The sequence below is a fragment of the Carcharodon carcharias genome, chromosome 6 (assembly GCF_017639515.1).
Source record: "Carcharodon carcharias isolate sCarCar2 chromosome 6, sCarCar2.pri, whole genome shotgun sequence".
NCBI classification, from domain to species: Eukaryota; Metazoa; Chordata; class Chondrichthyes; order Lamniformes; family Lamnidae; genus Carcharodon; species Carcharodon carcharias.
In genome coordinates this window covers 88,898,783-88,915,781 of record NC_054472.1, presented here as the reverse complement: position 1 = coordinate 88,915,781, position 16,999 = coordinate 88,898,783, and the positions used below count along the sequence as shown (strand labels likewise).

The window sequence follows — 16,999 nt, the reverse complement described above, 5'->3', positions numbered from 1 at the left end:
TTAGGTCTCTGTACCGAAGGAAAGATATCCTTGCCATAAAGGGAGTGCAACAAAGGTTCACCAAACTAATTCCTGGGATGAAGGGATTGTCCAATGAAGAAAGATGAAATAGACTGGGCCTTTATTCTCTGGAGTTTAGAAGAATGAGGGGTGATCTCATTCAAACATAAAAAATGCTTACAGGGCTTGACAGGGTAAATGCAAGTAGGATGTTTTCCCCTAGCTGGGGGATCTGGAACCAGGGACACAGTCTCAGAGTAAGGGACTGGCCATTTAAGACTGAGATGAGGAGGAATTTCTTCACTGAGTGGTGAATCTTTGGAATTCTCTGCCCCAAAGGGCTGTGGAGGCTGTGATTGAGCATGTTCAAGATTGACATCGATAAGATTTCTATGTATTAAAAACATCAAGGGATATGGGGATAGTGCGGGAAAATGGTGTTGAAGGAGAAGATTAGCCATGATCTCGTTGAATGGCAGAGCGGGTTCGAAGGGCTGAATGGTTTACTTCTATTTCTTATGTTCGTATGTTCTTGTTTCTTTCTTACAGGTGTACAAAGTGTTGGTGACAGTGGGTAGGAATGAATGGTTTGTCTTGAGACGCTATGCCGAGTTTGACAAATTATACAACACTGTAAGTTTGGTGTGCCTGTGTTTGTGCATGCAATCACATGCATGTTGCACAGTAATACTTGATTCATGCTTTTCTATAGGCAAATAGATATCAAAGTATTCTATTGAACATAAGACAAAATTAACGTTTAGCTATTTTATCTTTCAGACTGTTCATCCAGTTCTTGGAAGTAGGCATGTTTACTTTCTCAAAATCATTCCACACTTGGTTGTTATCAGTAGTGTCAGCATTTTCTCTGTTCTGCATATTTGTCTCTAGTGTACCCTAGAACTTACAGTTTTCATTTAAAGACATTTTCTAGTGTAAGGTTCTTTCTTCAAATATATATTCATAAAATGGCACTTATTTTGTAAGTAATTTGTTTCTAAAAATTAAAATATAAAAGTTTTCTACAAATTGAGTAAAGCTGAAGGTACAATTTTCTGTGTACTTCCAAGGTCAGGATGGAAAAGTAATAGATCCAGCATTTGTGGCTCTGGCACTAAATATTGTTTGAACCAAGGAATATCTCAATCAACATTTTTTTTTTGATTTTGGCATATCATATGCTTTTCATTGCCAAATTATAAATTGGCTCAGGATTGAGCTTTAATATAAGATATAGACAAATTACATTTTTTTGTAAATACATAGTATATACAATTCTTTATAAAATTGCAAAGCTGTGAGTTCAAGCAAGCTCCACAGCTTGACTGCATAATTTGGCTTGACACTTCAGCGCACACTTCAGCGCAGTACTGAAGAAGTACTGTGTTGCCATCTCTCAGATGAGATACGAATGGAGGTTCCACCTGCCTATTCAAGATAGAAGACTCCATGGCATTTTATAAGAACATTGAGTTTTTTCTAAACGAACGTTCATTCCTCAACCAACACCTCAAAACGAATTAATTATTCATTCATCTAAATTTAATAATGTTTGTTTTAAACATTTTTATTAAAGGTAAAATTTTATTTTTAGTCTATGCTTGGTTGAAGGTAAAACAAAACACAGAGATTTCATTTTTAAAGCCATTTGAGCAATTTTATTTGTTTATCTTTCCATATCATCAATGGTATCATCTCCTGACTGCTCATTCGGGTTTGATTATTTTCATAAGTTCTTTGTAATTTTTTTATACAAGTTTTTTTTAACCACTTGTCTTGTTTTTGGCTTGTATGCTCCTACTTTCTCATGTTCTAATTTTCTGCTATTTTATTTTAAGCCATTGAATAAAGTGTGATGGGAAGTGTTGCACCTAAGGAAATGTGCACTATCTGCAATACTTCTAATGTATCAAATAGATATAAAATACATTCTTACATTTTGAGTTTGGCCTTGGGAGTTAACCTCTTCCTTGCTGTTTCCAATGGAATAAAAATGCAAGCTAAAATTCATTCAACATGGCAGAACTCCCTTTTTGTCAAGGAAAATCAAAAGATGAAGTAGCAAGTTCTGTACAATTATTGTTGAGCTACAGAGGAACAAATGTAGGTTCATTTCAAACCCACACCCATTGACCAGTTCCATAGAAGACTTCTGTGATAAATTTAGCCTGATCCCAGTGGGCACATCTATCTTTATTTATATGGAGAGTATCCAACTTCATAGGCAGTCCCTTGGGATCGAGGATGACTTGCTTCCATTCCAGTTCAAACGGCTCTGAAATGGCTGATAAGTCCAATGCACGATCTGCAGATTCTGCCACATGTAAGGCAGATGGTGTTTCATGGGTTGGGGAGATGGGTTGTTTGGAGGTTTGTGCGCTGCCTTTGACGTCTTGACTTCACTTCTGCATAGTCTGGACAAAGTCTCTCTGTGCATTCAGTGCCTTCCCAAATGGGCCTTCTCTATCTTGGTTGGTCACAAGCCAGGGTCTCCCATGAGTTGGTGGATATGTTTGACCTCTTCAGGGATGCTATGAGGACATCCCTTAAAGCGTTTCTGCTGTTGTCCTGCGAGTCTCCTGCCATGACCAAGTAGAGTAGGCAGGAATCTAATCCCAGTGCCAGGATGGTTACAAGGAGATTGAAGCTGGGAACTAACTATTCAGGGGCATGTGACTTTTTGAAAAGACAGGCAGGAAGGAAAGGGTGGTACTGTAGTGTACGAGATGGAATAAGAACGATAGCAAGAAATTATCTTGAATCGGAGGATGTAGAATCCATATGGGTGGAGGTAAGAACTATCAAGGGGAAGAAGACACTGGTGTGAGTAGTCTATAGGCCCCATAGCAGTAGCTATACTGTAAGACAGAGAATAAATCAGGAGATAATGAGGGCATGTAAAAATGGCAGTACATTAATCATGAGTGACTTTAATCTTCATGTAGATTGGGAAAATCAAATTGGCAGAGATAGCCACGAGTAAGAATCCATAGTATATTCGATACAATTTCCTAGAACAATATATTGTGGATCCAACTAGGAATCAGGCGATTTTGGATCTGGTAATGTGTAATGAGGCAGGTTTAATAAATGATCTCAGAGTAAAAGATCCCCTCGGAAACAGTGACCATAACATGGTAGAATTTAGCATTCAGTTTGAGAGTGAGAAACTTAGGTCGGAAACAACTGTGCTAAACTTAAATAAGGGTAATTACAAAGGAATGAGGGTGAAGTTGGCTGGAGTAGGCTGGGCTAGGATTTTAGCAGAGATTTAGCAAAATGGTTGATGAAGAATGGCAGATGTTTAAGAAAATAGTTCATGACTCACAACAGAAAGATATATCCCATTGAGGAAGAAGGATTTAAGGAAGGAGATAAGCCAACTATGGTTAACCAAGGAAGATGAGGATAATATCAAATTAAAAGAAAAGACATACAATGTGGCAAAGATTTGTGGTAAACCAGAGGATTGGGAAAGTTTTAAAAAACAACAAAAGATGATTTTTTTTAAAAAGGGAGAAAATAAACTTTGAGGGTAAACAAGCAAGTAACATAAAAATGGACAGCAAGAGCTTCTTTAAATATATAAAAAGGAAGAGAGAGACCAAAGTGAACATAGGCCCCTTACAGAATGAGGCTGGGGAAATAATAATGGGGAACCAGGAAACGGCAGAGGAGTTGAATAAATACTTTGCATCAGTCTTCACCAGAGAAGACACTAATGGCATTCCAAAAATACTAAATAGTCAAGAGGCAAAAGGCAGGGAGGAAATAAATACAATAACTTTCACTAGAGAAGAAGTACTAGGGGAACTAATGGGGCTAAAGGCCAATATGTCCCCTGGACCTGATGGGTTGCATCCTAAGATATTAAAGGAAGTAATTACAGAGATAATGGATGCACTTGTAGTAATCTTTCAAGAATCCTTAGATTCTGGAAAAGCCCCAGAAGATTGGAAAACTGTCAATGTAACGCCCTTATTCAAAAAGGGAAGGAGACAAAAAACAGGTAACTATGGGCCTGTTAGCTTAACACCCATCATTGGGAAAATGTCTATTATAAAGGATGTAATAACAGAGCATTTAGAAATGCTTAATATAATCAAGAAGAGTCAACATGGCTTCATGAAGGGGAAATCATGCCTGACAAACTTATTAGAATTCTTTGAGGAGGTGTAAAGCTGGATAGATAAAGGGGAACCAGCAAATGTAATATATTTGGATTTCCAAAAGGCATTTGATAAGATACTGCACATAAGGGTACTTAATAAGAGCCCATGGTATTACGGGTAGTATATTAGCATGGATAAAGGATTGGCTAACTAATAGAAGACAGAGAGTTGTGATAAGGGGGAATTTTCAGGATGGCAACCTGTAACTAGTGGAGTGCCACAGGGATCAGTGCTGGGGCCACAATTATTTACAATATATATTAATGACTTGGACGAGGGAAGTGAATGTACTATCGCCAAGTTTGTGGACGACACAAAAATAGGTGGGAAGGCAAGCGGTGAGGATGACACCGAGTCTGCAGAGGGATATGGACAGATTAAATGAATGGGCAAGTACTTGGCAGATGGAATATATTGTGGAAAAATGTGCGGATATGTACTTTGGCAGGAAGAATAGAGGAGCCGAATATTATTTAATTGGAGAAAGCTGCAGCACAGAGGGATTTGGGGGTCCTCGTGCGTGAATCCCAAAGGCTAGGGAATGGAGTATAAAAACAGGGAAGTCTTACTAAAACTATGCAAGGCACTAGTTAGACCACACCTAGAATACCGTGAACAGTTTTGGTTCCCTTACCTAAGGAAAGATATACTGGCATTGGAGGCAGTCCACAGTAGGTTCACTAGGTTGATCCCAGGTATGGAGGGATTTTCTTATGAGGAGAGGTTGAGCAGGTTGGGCCTGTACTCATTGGAGTTTAGAAGAAAATGAGAGGCAACCTTATTGAAACATATAAGATTCGTAGGGGGCTTGACAGGATAGATGCTGAAAAGTTGTTTCCCCTTGTGGGAGAGTCTTGGACCAGAGAAACTAATCTCAGAGTAAGGGGTCGCCCATTTAAGACAGAGTTGAGGAGGAATTTCTTCTTTCAGAGGGTGGTGAAGCTGTGGAATTCTTTACCACAGAAGGCTGTAGAGGCTGGGTTGTTAAGTATATTCAAGGCTAAGTTAGACAGATTTTTAATCAGTTAGGGAATGAAGGGTTATGGGGAAAGGCAGGTAAGTGGAGTTGAGGATTATCAGATCAGCTATGACTTCATTAAATGACAGAGCAGACTCGATGAGCCAAATGGCCTATTTCTGCTCCTATGTCTTATGGCCTTGCCTTAGTGTCAGGCATACAAATGACATGTCTCACCTAGCTGAGCTGGTTTTGAACGATTAGCGTGTTGATGCTGGGCAAGTTGGCTTGGGAGATGATGCTACTGTTGGACTGCCTCTCTTGCCACTGGATTTGGAGGATCTTGTGAAAGTGCCGCTGGTGGTACTTCTCCAGTGCTATGCAGTGCCTGCTGTAAGTCGTTCAAGTTTCTGAAGCATATAAGAACACGGAGATACCTGCTGTCCAGTGATCCTTCACCTTAGGTTTACGATCTTGGTCCTCAAATACTCTTTTCCTCAATTAGCTGAATGCTGAGAGTTGGCACCTTCGAGACGATGATGAATTTTGTCGTCTATGTCTGCTTTATTCAGGATGTGCTCCCAAGGTACAGAAAATGGCCCACATTTTCCAGTATCTTGCCATTGATCTGAATCAATAAGAAGAAGAATTTTGCGGTGTGATCTGTTTGGAAGAGAACCTTAGTTTCCCAGGTGTTTGGTGAAAAGTCAATTTTCCCATATGCTACGGAGATTAGAGTTGCCAACAATCTGGAGCTCAGTTTCTGGGTAAGCGCGCACACACCAGTGTCATCTGCATACTGAAGCTCTGTGACTGAGGTTGGAGTGGTTTTGGTTGGATGGAAGATGGCGTAGGTTGAACAGTTTCCTATCTGTTCTGTAAATTATCTCCATACCTGTGGGTAATTGGCTGGAATGAGGTGCAGTATTGCAGTGCAGAAAATGGAATGTGGGAACATAGGACGTAGCAGCAGGAGTAGCCCATTCGGTCGTTCAAGCCTGCTTCGCCGTTCAATAAGATCATGGCTCTTGACTACCTTGTCTATCAAAAATCAAACTGAGCCATGAATAAATCCAGTGACCCAGCTTCCATTGCATTCTGGGGAAGAAAATTCCGCAGAGTAACAACCCTCTGAAAGCAAACATTTTCTCCTCATCTCCATCTTAAAAGGGAGACCTCTTATTTTTAAACTGTGCCCTAGCTCTAGTCTTCACCCACAGGAGGAAATATCCTCTCAGCATCTACCCTAGGGATCTTATATGTTTCAATAAGATAACCTCTCATTCTTCTAAACTCCAATGGATATAGGCCAAACCTGTTCAACCTTTCTTCGTAAGATAATCCCTTCATCCAAGGAATAAGTGAAGGGAACCTTCTCTGAAGTGCTTCAAATGCAATTATAGCCTTTCTTAAATAAGAGACCAAAACTATGCACAGTACTCTAGATGTGTAAAGCTGCAGTAAAGCTTCCCTACTTTTATATTCTATTCTCTTTGCAATAAACGCTAACATTCTATTTGCCTTCCTAATCACTTGCTGTACCTGCATACCAGCTTTTTGTGATTCTTGTACCAGGATAGCCAGTTCCCTCTATCACCAAGTTCTGCAATTTCTCTCCATTTAAATAGTATACTACTTCTCTATTCTTCTTGCCAAAGTGGACAAGTTCACATTTTCCCATATTATACTCCATCTGTCAAACTTCTACCCACTCACTTAACCTACCCTTACCCTTTTATAGAGTCTTTATCTCCTCTTGACAACTCGCTTTCCTACATATCTTGGTGTCATTGGCAAATTTAGCTACCATACCTTTGCTCCCTTCATCCAAGTCATTGATATGGTGTTACAACCAGGATGGGAGGAGTGTGCAGTTTATCTAGCCCCACTGCTCTGCAAGTTGCACTGTTAGTTTAAAAGTTTAATTCACTCACCAAAATGGCCACTTATTTACCTTTGCTGTTGTAAGAGACTTTAACCAGGCTTTTTTCAATAAACTCAGAATGATTGATTTATTATAAACAAAACTTTTTTTAAACAAGTTGCAAGAACTGGCTAACACACAATTGTAGTCTGGAATTATAACTATCTCTTTTAAAAATACCTCAGCACACACCACACGCACGCATGTGCACACAGATGTGCACACATGCGTGACAAATAGATAGGGTCTTTCTGCAGAGATGGGCTTCAGAAGATGGGCATTATAAAAATAAAGGATAAAGTTTGCACAGGCGCGATGCTGTTGACCTGGAGCTCCCTCGTGTGAAGGCGGGCCGCTGGTCCTGGTAGGCATCTGAAGGCTGTCACCAATGGAGCTTCAGCGCGGAGGAGAATATAGAGCTGAACCAGTTCTTCTGTCTCAGCTTTGCAGGTTTCCTAATGCAGACAAGTTATACTCAGATGAGGATTCTCTGGCTACAGGTTTATAACCACATGCACAATTTCAGCCAAGGCAGAGAGAGAGTCAGTTAGCGTAACCTGCCTGCTCAACTTATTCCCCAGTAAGACTGAATTCAGAAAACAACAGGTTCAAAACTTGAAGTTTATCTCTGCCATGCTATTTCCAATAAATCACTTGTCTGTGCCTTTATCAGCTTTCTCCGCCGCCCCCCCCCCCCCAAATCAATTAAAGTGATTGCAGTTCAAAACAAATAACCTAACATGTTGGTCAGGTGATTTCTCGGAAAAGGCTTGCTTGTTAACAGTTCCAAGGTGAACTTGAGTCATCTTTTAAAAAAAAAATCTCCAGATCAGCATCTAAAGACCCAAAAAATGCAGCCCTTCCACATTTTAAAAGAAAAATCAAGTGCATGAAGATATGGTTTTCCCAACAATAGATTGTAAATAGTTGAGTCCCCTGCTCGGATTACTGTGGCACCCCACTAGTTACAGGTTGCCAACCCAAAAATGACCCAGTTATCCCTACACTCTGCTTCCTGTGAGCCAACCAATCCTCTTTCCAAGCTAATATGTTACCCCCTACACCATGAGCCCTTATTTTACATTGTTACCTTCGATGTGGCACCTTACCGAATGCTTTTTGGAAATCCAAGTGTAATACATCTATAGTTTCCCCTTTGTCCACCTTGCTTGTTACTTCCTCAAAGAACTCTAATAAATTAGTGAAACACAATTTCCCTTTCACAAGAGATTTGGTGCAATGACACAGCCTTGCTTGACCCCCGTTTTCATTGAGATGGGGTTTATTGTGGTTCTATTGGTAAGGATCACAGCTTGTATGTCATCATGATGTGGGTGGAGGATGGTGATAAATTTGGGTACAGCCAGATTTGGGGAGGATACTCCATAGGCCTTCGCCATTGACAGAACCAAAGGTTTTCGTGAGGTCAAAAGAGGTCATGTACAGCAGTTGGTCCCTTCCTTGCATTTTTTTTGAATTTGCCATGCAATGAAGGGATGTCTGTGGTGCTAATTGATGGGGCAAAAACTGCACTGCGACTCTGGAAGGAATCCCTCAGCCACTGGGAGGAAGCAGTTGAGGAGGAGCCTTGCGATGATCTTCCACAATCGGACTTGTCTACCTTCTTGAACATAGTCACTATCACAACTTCCTCGAGATCCCCCAGCAATTCTGAAATTCAGCAGGGATTCCATCTTCTCCAGGGGCTTTGTTGTTTTTCAGCTGTCAAATGGCTTTTTCAAATTCGCTGTGGACCAGAGTAGTGCAAAGACCAAGATGGATGAATATTAAGGAATGGAGTTGAGTACGTACGAGTCAAAGACAGAGCCTCAGTTGAGGAATTCTTCAAAACGTTCTCCAACGAGCACTGACTGCCTCCCTGTCCTTGATGAGAGCTCTTCTCCATGTGTGACTCACAGCGGGGCGGACTCTTGAGTACTTGGGCCATAGATTGTCTTGACAGCACTGAAGAAACGGTGTATGTCGTTAGTAAGCTGTTGGATCTCCTGTGCTTTTCTACCCACCATTTGTTCTTTATGCTGTGGATTTTATGCTGCACCATTGCCTTCAGCCACCTATAAAACTGCTGCTTTTCTTTTGAGCCGTGATGAAGTTTCCAGTCAATTAAATCTTTGCACGTATGCTCAATTAGGTCCTATATGTCTTGGTTATTTTCGTCAAAGCAGTCATGATGTCTCCTGGTAGATAGACCAAGGACCTCTTTGCAGGTGAACTTTAGGGTCAACCGGGCACTATGGGCATGGTGTAGCTCCTGGTAACTGGAGGTTGAGAGGTTAATGGTGAGGCATTGACCTGAGAAGGGCTGCCTTGATGGGATCTTTGAGGCTATTGATTGTTAATCTTCTTGTAGCATTGCTTCTGTTGCCTCCACTGTTTGGGAGACAAGCTGATGGTAGATCAGATAAGGCGGTGATTGGTACAACTGTCGATGGTATCTTTCATAGCATCGGTGATGTGGGCATCTCTGCAGTCCCTTGAACGATGATGCAGTTGAGCAAGTGCTAGTGTTTGGACCATTGGTATTGCCATGAGGCTTTGTGCTTATCCTGCATGTCGTGTCTCACACAGGATGGCAATGTTGATTTCCTGATGAGTTCCTGAGCAATAATGGTGGTGCGGTGCTTAGGCCTATCACCGTTGGGGTTGTCCATGAGGGTCCTGATGTTCCAGATTCCAAACTTCATTTTGATGAGTGGAAGATGCCTGTGCATGATTTTCTTTAATGTGGGGTGGCTGTTGCACATCACCAAGAAGGTCCACTGTTTAAAATTAAGAGGTCGCCCATTTAGGATAGTGAGGGGAATTCTTTTTCTCTGAAGGTTAAATCATTGGAACTCTCTTCCTCAAAAAGCGGTAGAAGCAGAGCCTTTGAATATTTTTAAGGAAGGGGTAGATAGATTCTTGATAAACAAGGGGGGATGAAAGATTATCAGGGGTTGGCGAGATTGTGGAGTTGAGGTTACAATCAGATCAGCCATGGTCTTATTGAATGGTGCAACAGGTTCAAAAGGCTGAGTGGTCTACTCCTCCTAATTTGTATGTTCATATGTAACTACCACATGGACTCGGCAGAGCCTTGGCTCAATGGCAAGCACATTCCAAGATTATTGGACGCCAGGCTTTGCGTGAGACATTAGCATGTTCTGCGCATGATCACATGCAGATGTGTATGTAACCTGTGGCCAGGAACAAACTGAAGCTGAAAAACCAGTCAAACCAGTATCCAGGCAGAGGCTTAGTAGGAGAATGAAGTCTCTCAATCATCTCAATGGTGGGGAAAGGACAATAGACTGACCAAGTGTAGTCCAGAGCAGAAAATGCCTTCTTGATATTGAGAGATGTACATGAATTTTAGGCTAAACTTGAAAGATGTTGTAGATCAGGAAAGAAGAAAGAACTAATAGTGGCAGATTCTCGACAGAGGCAAGGTCTTACTTTTTATTCCAATGTAGACCAATGCAGAAATGTGGTCTAGATGTCCTGTGGAGTCCAGGGATTTGATGCCAGATTTGAGAGACGATCTGCAGCCAGGTCTTTCCTAGATCTTCTTCAGAGTTCACAAGGTAGATCAGGGGAATGGGTTTTGACACAGACTCAGACAAAGGCTGTTCTAACAATTAATTGAAGTTTGCGTTCAAATGCACCCCAGTTAGAATTGGGGGAACTTAATCAACAGAAATAAGTATTTAGAGGGGAGAAAGAGCAGCAGATGACCACGAATAGCCGGGCATAGTGAGGAGCTCCCTGGGGAGCTGGCTGCACAGGAGCCATCTTGGACGGAGCTGAGAGTATCCATCATAATCAAGATGTCATACCTCAGAGTGTCAGAAGTATAAAATAAATTTAAAAAGACAATTTTTTAACAAGCTTGAATCTACAAACTTCTCTTATGAACGAGCTATTAACATTGATCTGAAGTCCTATTTAGACAGTTCCCTACAAATAGTACCAGGGCACTGACATGAAATTAGCAAGGCACTGAAATCAACTGAAAACTATGCATCAAATGAATGGATTTGTAAGGTGTTTATAATACGATAAAATGCCAGAAGTGCTTCACATGACAGGAGATGGACTGGGTATTTGAGGATTCTACAGAGTTGGTGGAAAGCCAAGTGGAGGAAAGGTTTTGAGTAAGTTTTTTTTTAAGGTAGCCAGGAAGTAACAAAGTGAAGAGATTTTGGGTGGGAGTTCTTGAGAGTGGGACCAATACAACTAAAAGCTATCAAGTAAGTACTGGGGGAAGTGCATTAGCACCTAGAGTCAGGAACAGTAGGGCGTAAATTGGTATGTATTCCAACAGTCACATTTGTATTTCACAATGTATTTCAGATATAACATAAAAAGAGAAGTAAAGGCAATTATCTCAATGTTTGCTCTGAACTGTGGCCAGAAATTTCAAAACAATTGCCTGCTGATCTTGAGAGTTATGTGATCAGATGACTTCTATGTGGGGAAAACTTTTAACAATCGCATCAAAGAAACAGGTTAGGCAAGCCACTAAACATCATAACTATGTGCCAAACCACAAACTAATGAGAAAAATCATGAGATCCACTTAATCTTTTATATGGTCCAGAAGCATCCTTCCACAGCTCCTATATTGTGAATTCTTTGCTGCAAAAGTATATTTAATAAAAATGTTTTTGTAAAACAAATACTGATATGGCTTCCTTTCCTATCTGTGTTAGCTAAAGAAGCAATACCCTCAATTTCCCCTGAAGCTTCCTGCTAAAAGAATATTTGGAGACAATTTTGATCCAGGTAATCTCTACTATAGGTTTAAAACAAACAATATTGTTGAAGTTGCTTATGATATAACACTTTGAATTTCCTTTCTTTTTGCCTCCTCTTGAAATACTTTTAAGCAAAGGAAATCTAAATGCATCACTGAGTTGTAAATATGACTGTGAAAGAGATTCCAGAGCAGAATTTCTTGAATCCCTTTTTAAAAAATAATAACATAATAGGGGCCTGTGTAGGCCATACATGCCCTTATCTGCTCCGCCATTCAAAACAATCTTGACTGCTCTTCAGCTTCAACTCCACTTTCCTGCTGGTACTCCATATCCCCTGATTCCCTGAGAAATCAAACATCTGTGTATCTCGGCCTTAATTACACTCAACAATGGAGCATCCACAGCTCTCTGGGGTAGAGAATTCCAAAGATTCTCTCAACCCTTTAAGTGAAGAAATTTCTCCTCATCTCAGCCCTAAATGATAACCCTTCATGCTGAGACTGTGCTCCTATATTCTTGGTTCCCCAACCTCTCAGCTTCTATCCTGTCAAGCCCATTCAGAATTATTTATGTTGCAATAAGACCACCCCCATAATTCTAAACTCCAGGGAGTACAGGCTCAATTCACTCAGCCTCTCATCATTGGGCAACCCTCTCATTCCAGGAACCAATCTAGTGAACTTTCACTGTATCGCCTTGAGCAACTATAGCCTTCCATTGATTTGGAGAAGAATTTTCTCCCTGTCGGGGGGGGGTTGGACGGAAGCAGGCGCAGGCAGGCGTGTAGCTGATCACCGCCCACGATCGGCAGGGCGCTGCCATTTTACGTGGGCAGGCCAATTAAGACCTGCCCAATGTGACACGTACCTGGAAGCACTGAGTGCTCCCTGTGCGGGCGGGGTGAGTATGCTGTGTCGGGGCCTGCGGTCTTTCGCGCAAATGCACGAAAGAGCACAGAAATCCCCGTGGCAGAGGGCTGCCTCGGAGATCAGTTCTACTTTTGAAAAAAAAATGATCTGGGACATGTCAATGAATTTTATTATAAATTTTTATTAAACTTTTAAAACCTTTATGAAACCTCATCCTATCCGTGGATGGGGTTTCATGATAAATGCCAAGGCTGCCTGGGCTTTTCGCCTGCCCGCCAACCTTAAGGTTGGACGGGCAGCTCAGTTAATTCTTTTAATTGATATTTAAATGGCCTTAATAGGCCTTTGATAGTTCAGCAGGTGCGCAGTGACTGCAGTGCGCACCTGCTGAACTCAAGATCTGAATGACACGCGGTGACGTCGGGACGCATGCCCAATGTCACTGTGCGTCATTTTAAGCATCAGCAAGTGGCCCTCGCTCACCGACCTGAAGATTCTGCCCATGGAAACCAAAATTGCACAGTAATCGAGGTGTGGTCTCTCCAAAACCTTATGCAACTGTAGAAAAAGTTCCTCACTCTGATACTCAAATCTCATTGCAATGGAGGCTAACATACATTTTTCATTGCTTGCTGTACCTGCATGCCAACTTTGTGTTCTTTGTACGAGTACATCCCAACACTCCCTGAATGTTAACATTTATAAGTTCTGTGTCTTTTAAAAAATATTCTGCTTTTTTATTCTTACTAGCAAAGGGATAACCTCACACTTGCCCACATTATACTCCATCTGCCACATTGTCCACTCACTTAACCTGTCTATTTCTCTTTGCATCTTCTTTGTGCCCTGCACATAGCTGATGTTCTCACCTAGCTTTGTAACGTCATCAAACTTGGATAATTACTCTTGGTCCCTTCAACTAAATCATTAATGTACAGTGTATAGCTGAGACTCCAGCACTGATCCTTGCTGCACTTCACTAGTTAAAGCCTGCCAACTTGAAAATGCCCCATTAATCTGTACTCCCTGCTTTTTTTCCATTAACCAATCCTCCATCTTTGCTAATATATTAACCCTACTTCCATGAGCCCTCGCATATTAACCTTTTGTGTGGCAACTTTATCGAGTGTCTTTTGGAAATCCAAGTGTACTGAATCTACTGGCTCTCTTTTATCTACCCTACTCATTACATCCTCAAAAAAAACCTAATAAATATGTCAAACAGGATTTTCCTTTCATAAAACCTTGTCTGATGATGCTTTGATTTTCTGTTTATTGTTAAGAAAGCTTTAATAATTGATTCCAGCATTTTCCCACGATAATATCAGGCTAACTGGCCTCTAATTCCCAATTTTCTCTGTCCCTCCTTTCTTGAATAGCAGTATTACATTTCCTAACTGCCAATTCTCTGAGTGGATTCTAGAACCTAGGCAATTTTGGAAAATCGTAACCACTATCTCTGCAGCAACCTCTATTAGAACCCTAGGATGTAGGCCATCAAGTCCTGAGGATTTGTTGACTTTTGATCCTTTAAATTACTTCAGTACCATTTCTCTGTTCATAATTAAGTAAAGTTCATCACTCTTATTAGCCTCTTAGTAACCCTCTATTTCTGGTATGTGACTTATGTCTTCTGTTGTGAAGACACAAAATATTTGTTCATCACCTCTAACATTTCCTCATTCCCCATGATAGCTTCCTCTGTCTCTCCCCTTAAGGCACAAATGTTTACTTTAGCCACTCTCCTCCTCTTCATAAGCTTGTAAAAGCTCTTGCAATCTGTTTTTATATTCCTGGCTGGTTTACCCCCTTTATCCTCATGCTCTTTTTTTTCTTTTTTATCAACTTTTTGGTCATCCTTTGCTGGTTTCTAAAAATCCCTCATCCTCGGCAGCATTTTAAGCTTCTTCTTTCAATTTAATACTATCCTTAACTTCTCTAGGAAGCTAGAGATGGACTTTCTTCTTGATGAGCTTTTGTTTTTCAATGGAATATATTTTTGTTAACCATCTTGAATCATTCCTTCAAATGTTTCCAACTGGTAACTATCATCTACCTTTTTAACCTATTTACCCAATCAGCCTTAGCTAACTCTCCCCATATCTACCTAATTGGTTGTGTTTAAGTTTAAGATTCTTCACAGAATCATACAACGCAGAAGAGGTCCTTCGGCCCATCGAGTCTGCAACGTCACGTGAGAAAGACCTGACCGACCTACCTACCTAATCCCATTTACCAGCACTTGGCCCATAGCCCTGAATATTATGATGTGCCAAGCGCTCATCCAGTTACTTTTTAAAGGATGTGAGGCAACCCGCCTCCTCCACCCTCCCAGGCGGCTCATTCCAGACCGTTACCACCCTCTGGATAAAAATGTTTTTCCTTACATCCCCCCTAAACCTCCTGCCCCTCACCTTGAACTTGTGTCCCCTCGTGAGTGACCCTTCAACTAAGGGGAACAGCTGCTCCCTATCCACGCTGTCCATGTCCCTTATAATCTTGTACACCTCGATTAGGTCGCTCCTCAGTCTTCTCTGCTCCAACGAAAACAATCCAAGTCTATCCAACCTCTCTTCATAACTTAAATGTTTCATCCCAGGCAACATTCTGGCGAAACTCCTCTGCACCCCCTCCAGTGCAATCACATCTTTCTTATAATGTGGTGACCAGAACTGCACACAGTACTCCAGCTGTGGCCTCACCAAGGTTCTATACACTCCAACATGACCTCCCTACTTTTGTAATCTATGCCTCCATTGATAAAGGCAAGTATCCCAAATGCCTTTTTCACCACCCCACTAATATGCCCCTCCGCCTTCAGAGATCTATGGACACACACGCCAAGGTCCCTTTGTTCCTCAGAACTTCCTAGTGTCATGCTGTTCGTTAAATACTTCCTTGTCAAATTACTCCTTCCTAAGTGTATCACCTCACACTTTTCAGGGTTAAATTCCATCTGCCACTTATCTGCCCATTTGACCATTCCGTCTATATCTTCCTGTAGCCCAAGACACTCAAACTCACTATTAACCACCTGGCCAATCTTTGTGTCATCCGCAAACTTACTAATCCTACCCCCCATGTAGTCATCTATGTCATTTATATAAATGACGAATAATAGGGGACCGAGCACAGATCCCTGTGGTACGCCACTGGATACTGGCTTCCAGCCACTAAATCATCCTTCTGTCATCACCCTCTGTCTCCTACAACTAAACCAATTTTGAATCCACATTATCAAATTACCCTGTATCCCATGTGCATTTGCCTTCTTTGTAAGTCTCCCATGTGGGACCTTGTCAAAGGCTTTGCTGAAATCCATATAAACTACATCAATTGCACTACCCTCATCAACACACCTGGTTACCTCCTCAAAAAATCCAATCAAATTTGTTAGGCATGACTTCCCTCTGACAAAGCCATGCTGACTATCCCTGATCAAACCTTGCCTCTCCAAGTGGAGATAGATTCTCTCCTTCAGAGTAGTTTCCCTACCACTGATGTGAAACTCACTGGCTTGTAGTTCTCTGGCTTCTCTCTACAACCCTTCTTAAATAGCGGAACCACATTAGCTGTTCTCCAGTATTCTGGCACCTCCCCTGTGGCCAGAGAGGAATTAAAAATTTGGGTCAGAGCCCCTGCGATCTCCTCCCTTGCCTCCCTCAGCAGCCTGGGATACAAACCATCCGGACCTGGAGATTTGTCCACTTTTAAGCTTGCCAACACCTCTAATACCTTGTCACTCCCGATACAATTTGCTCAAGAACCTCGCAGTCTCTCCCCGAGTTCGATACCTTCATCCTCATTCTCTTGGGTGAAGACGGATGTGAAGTATTTGTTTAATACTCTACCGATGTCCTCTGGCTCCACCCATAGATTACCCCCTTGGTCCCTAATGAGTCCTACTCTTTCCCTGGTTATCCTCTTCCCATTGATATACTTACAGAATATCTTGGGATTTTCCCTACTTTTAACCAACCAGAGCTTTCTCATATCCCCCTCTTTGCTCTCCTAATTGCTTTCTTAAGCTCCACCCTGCACTTTCTGTACTCCACTAATGCCTCCGCTGATTTGCTCCCCTTGTACCTGCTAAAAGCCTCTCTTTTCCTTTTCATCGTATCTTGAATATCTCTGGTCATCCATTGTCCTCTGGGCTTGTTACTCCTTCCTATCACCCTAGAGGGAACATGTTGAGCCTGTACCCTCCCCATTTCCTTTTTGAATGCCCCCCACTGTTCCTCTGCAGATTTCCCCACAATAACTGTTCCCAGTCTACCTTGGCCAGATCCTCCTTATTTTACTAAAATCCACTCTCC

General features: G+C 41.6%; 1 protein-coding gene across 6 annotated transcripts in view; it reads left to right on the top strand.

Moving 5' to 3' along the window:
• sgk3 (serum/glucocorticoid regulated kinase family member 3) overlaps positions 1-16,999 on the top strand; it is a 134,750-nt gene that overhangs the window by 71,522 nt on the left and 46,229 nt on the right. For 4 of the 6 annotated variants that reach the window (XM_041189597.1, XM_041189600.1, XM_041189599.1 and 1 more), the window contains exons 3-4: positions 550-633; positions 11,767-11,839. In XM_041189597.1, the coding sequence (XP_041045531.1) occupies positions 550-633; positions 11,767-11,839 (157 nt within the window). Of the gene's footprint in view, positions 1-549; positions 634-11,462; positions 11,563-11,766; positions 11,840-16,999 lie in introns of those variants that run through there. The other 2 variants (XM_041189602.1, XM_041189603.1) reach the window with 2 other exon arrangements.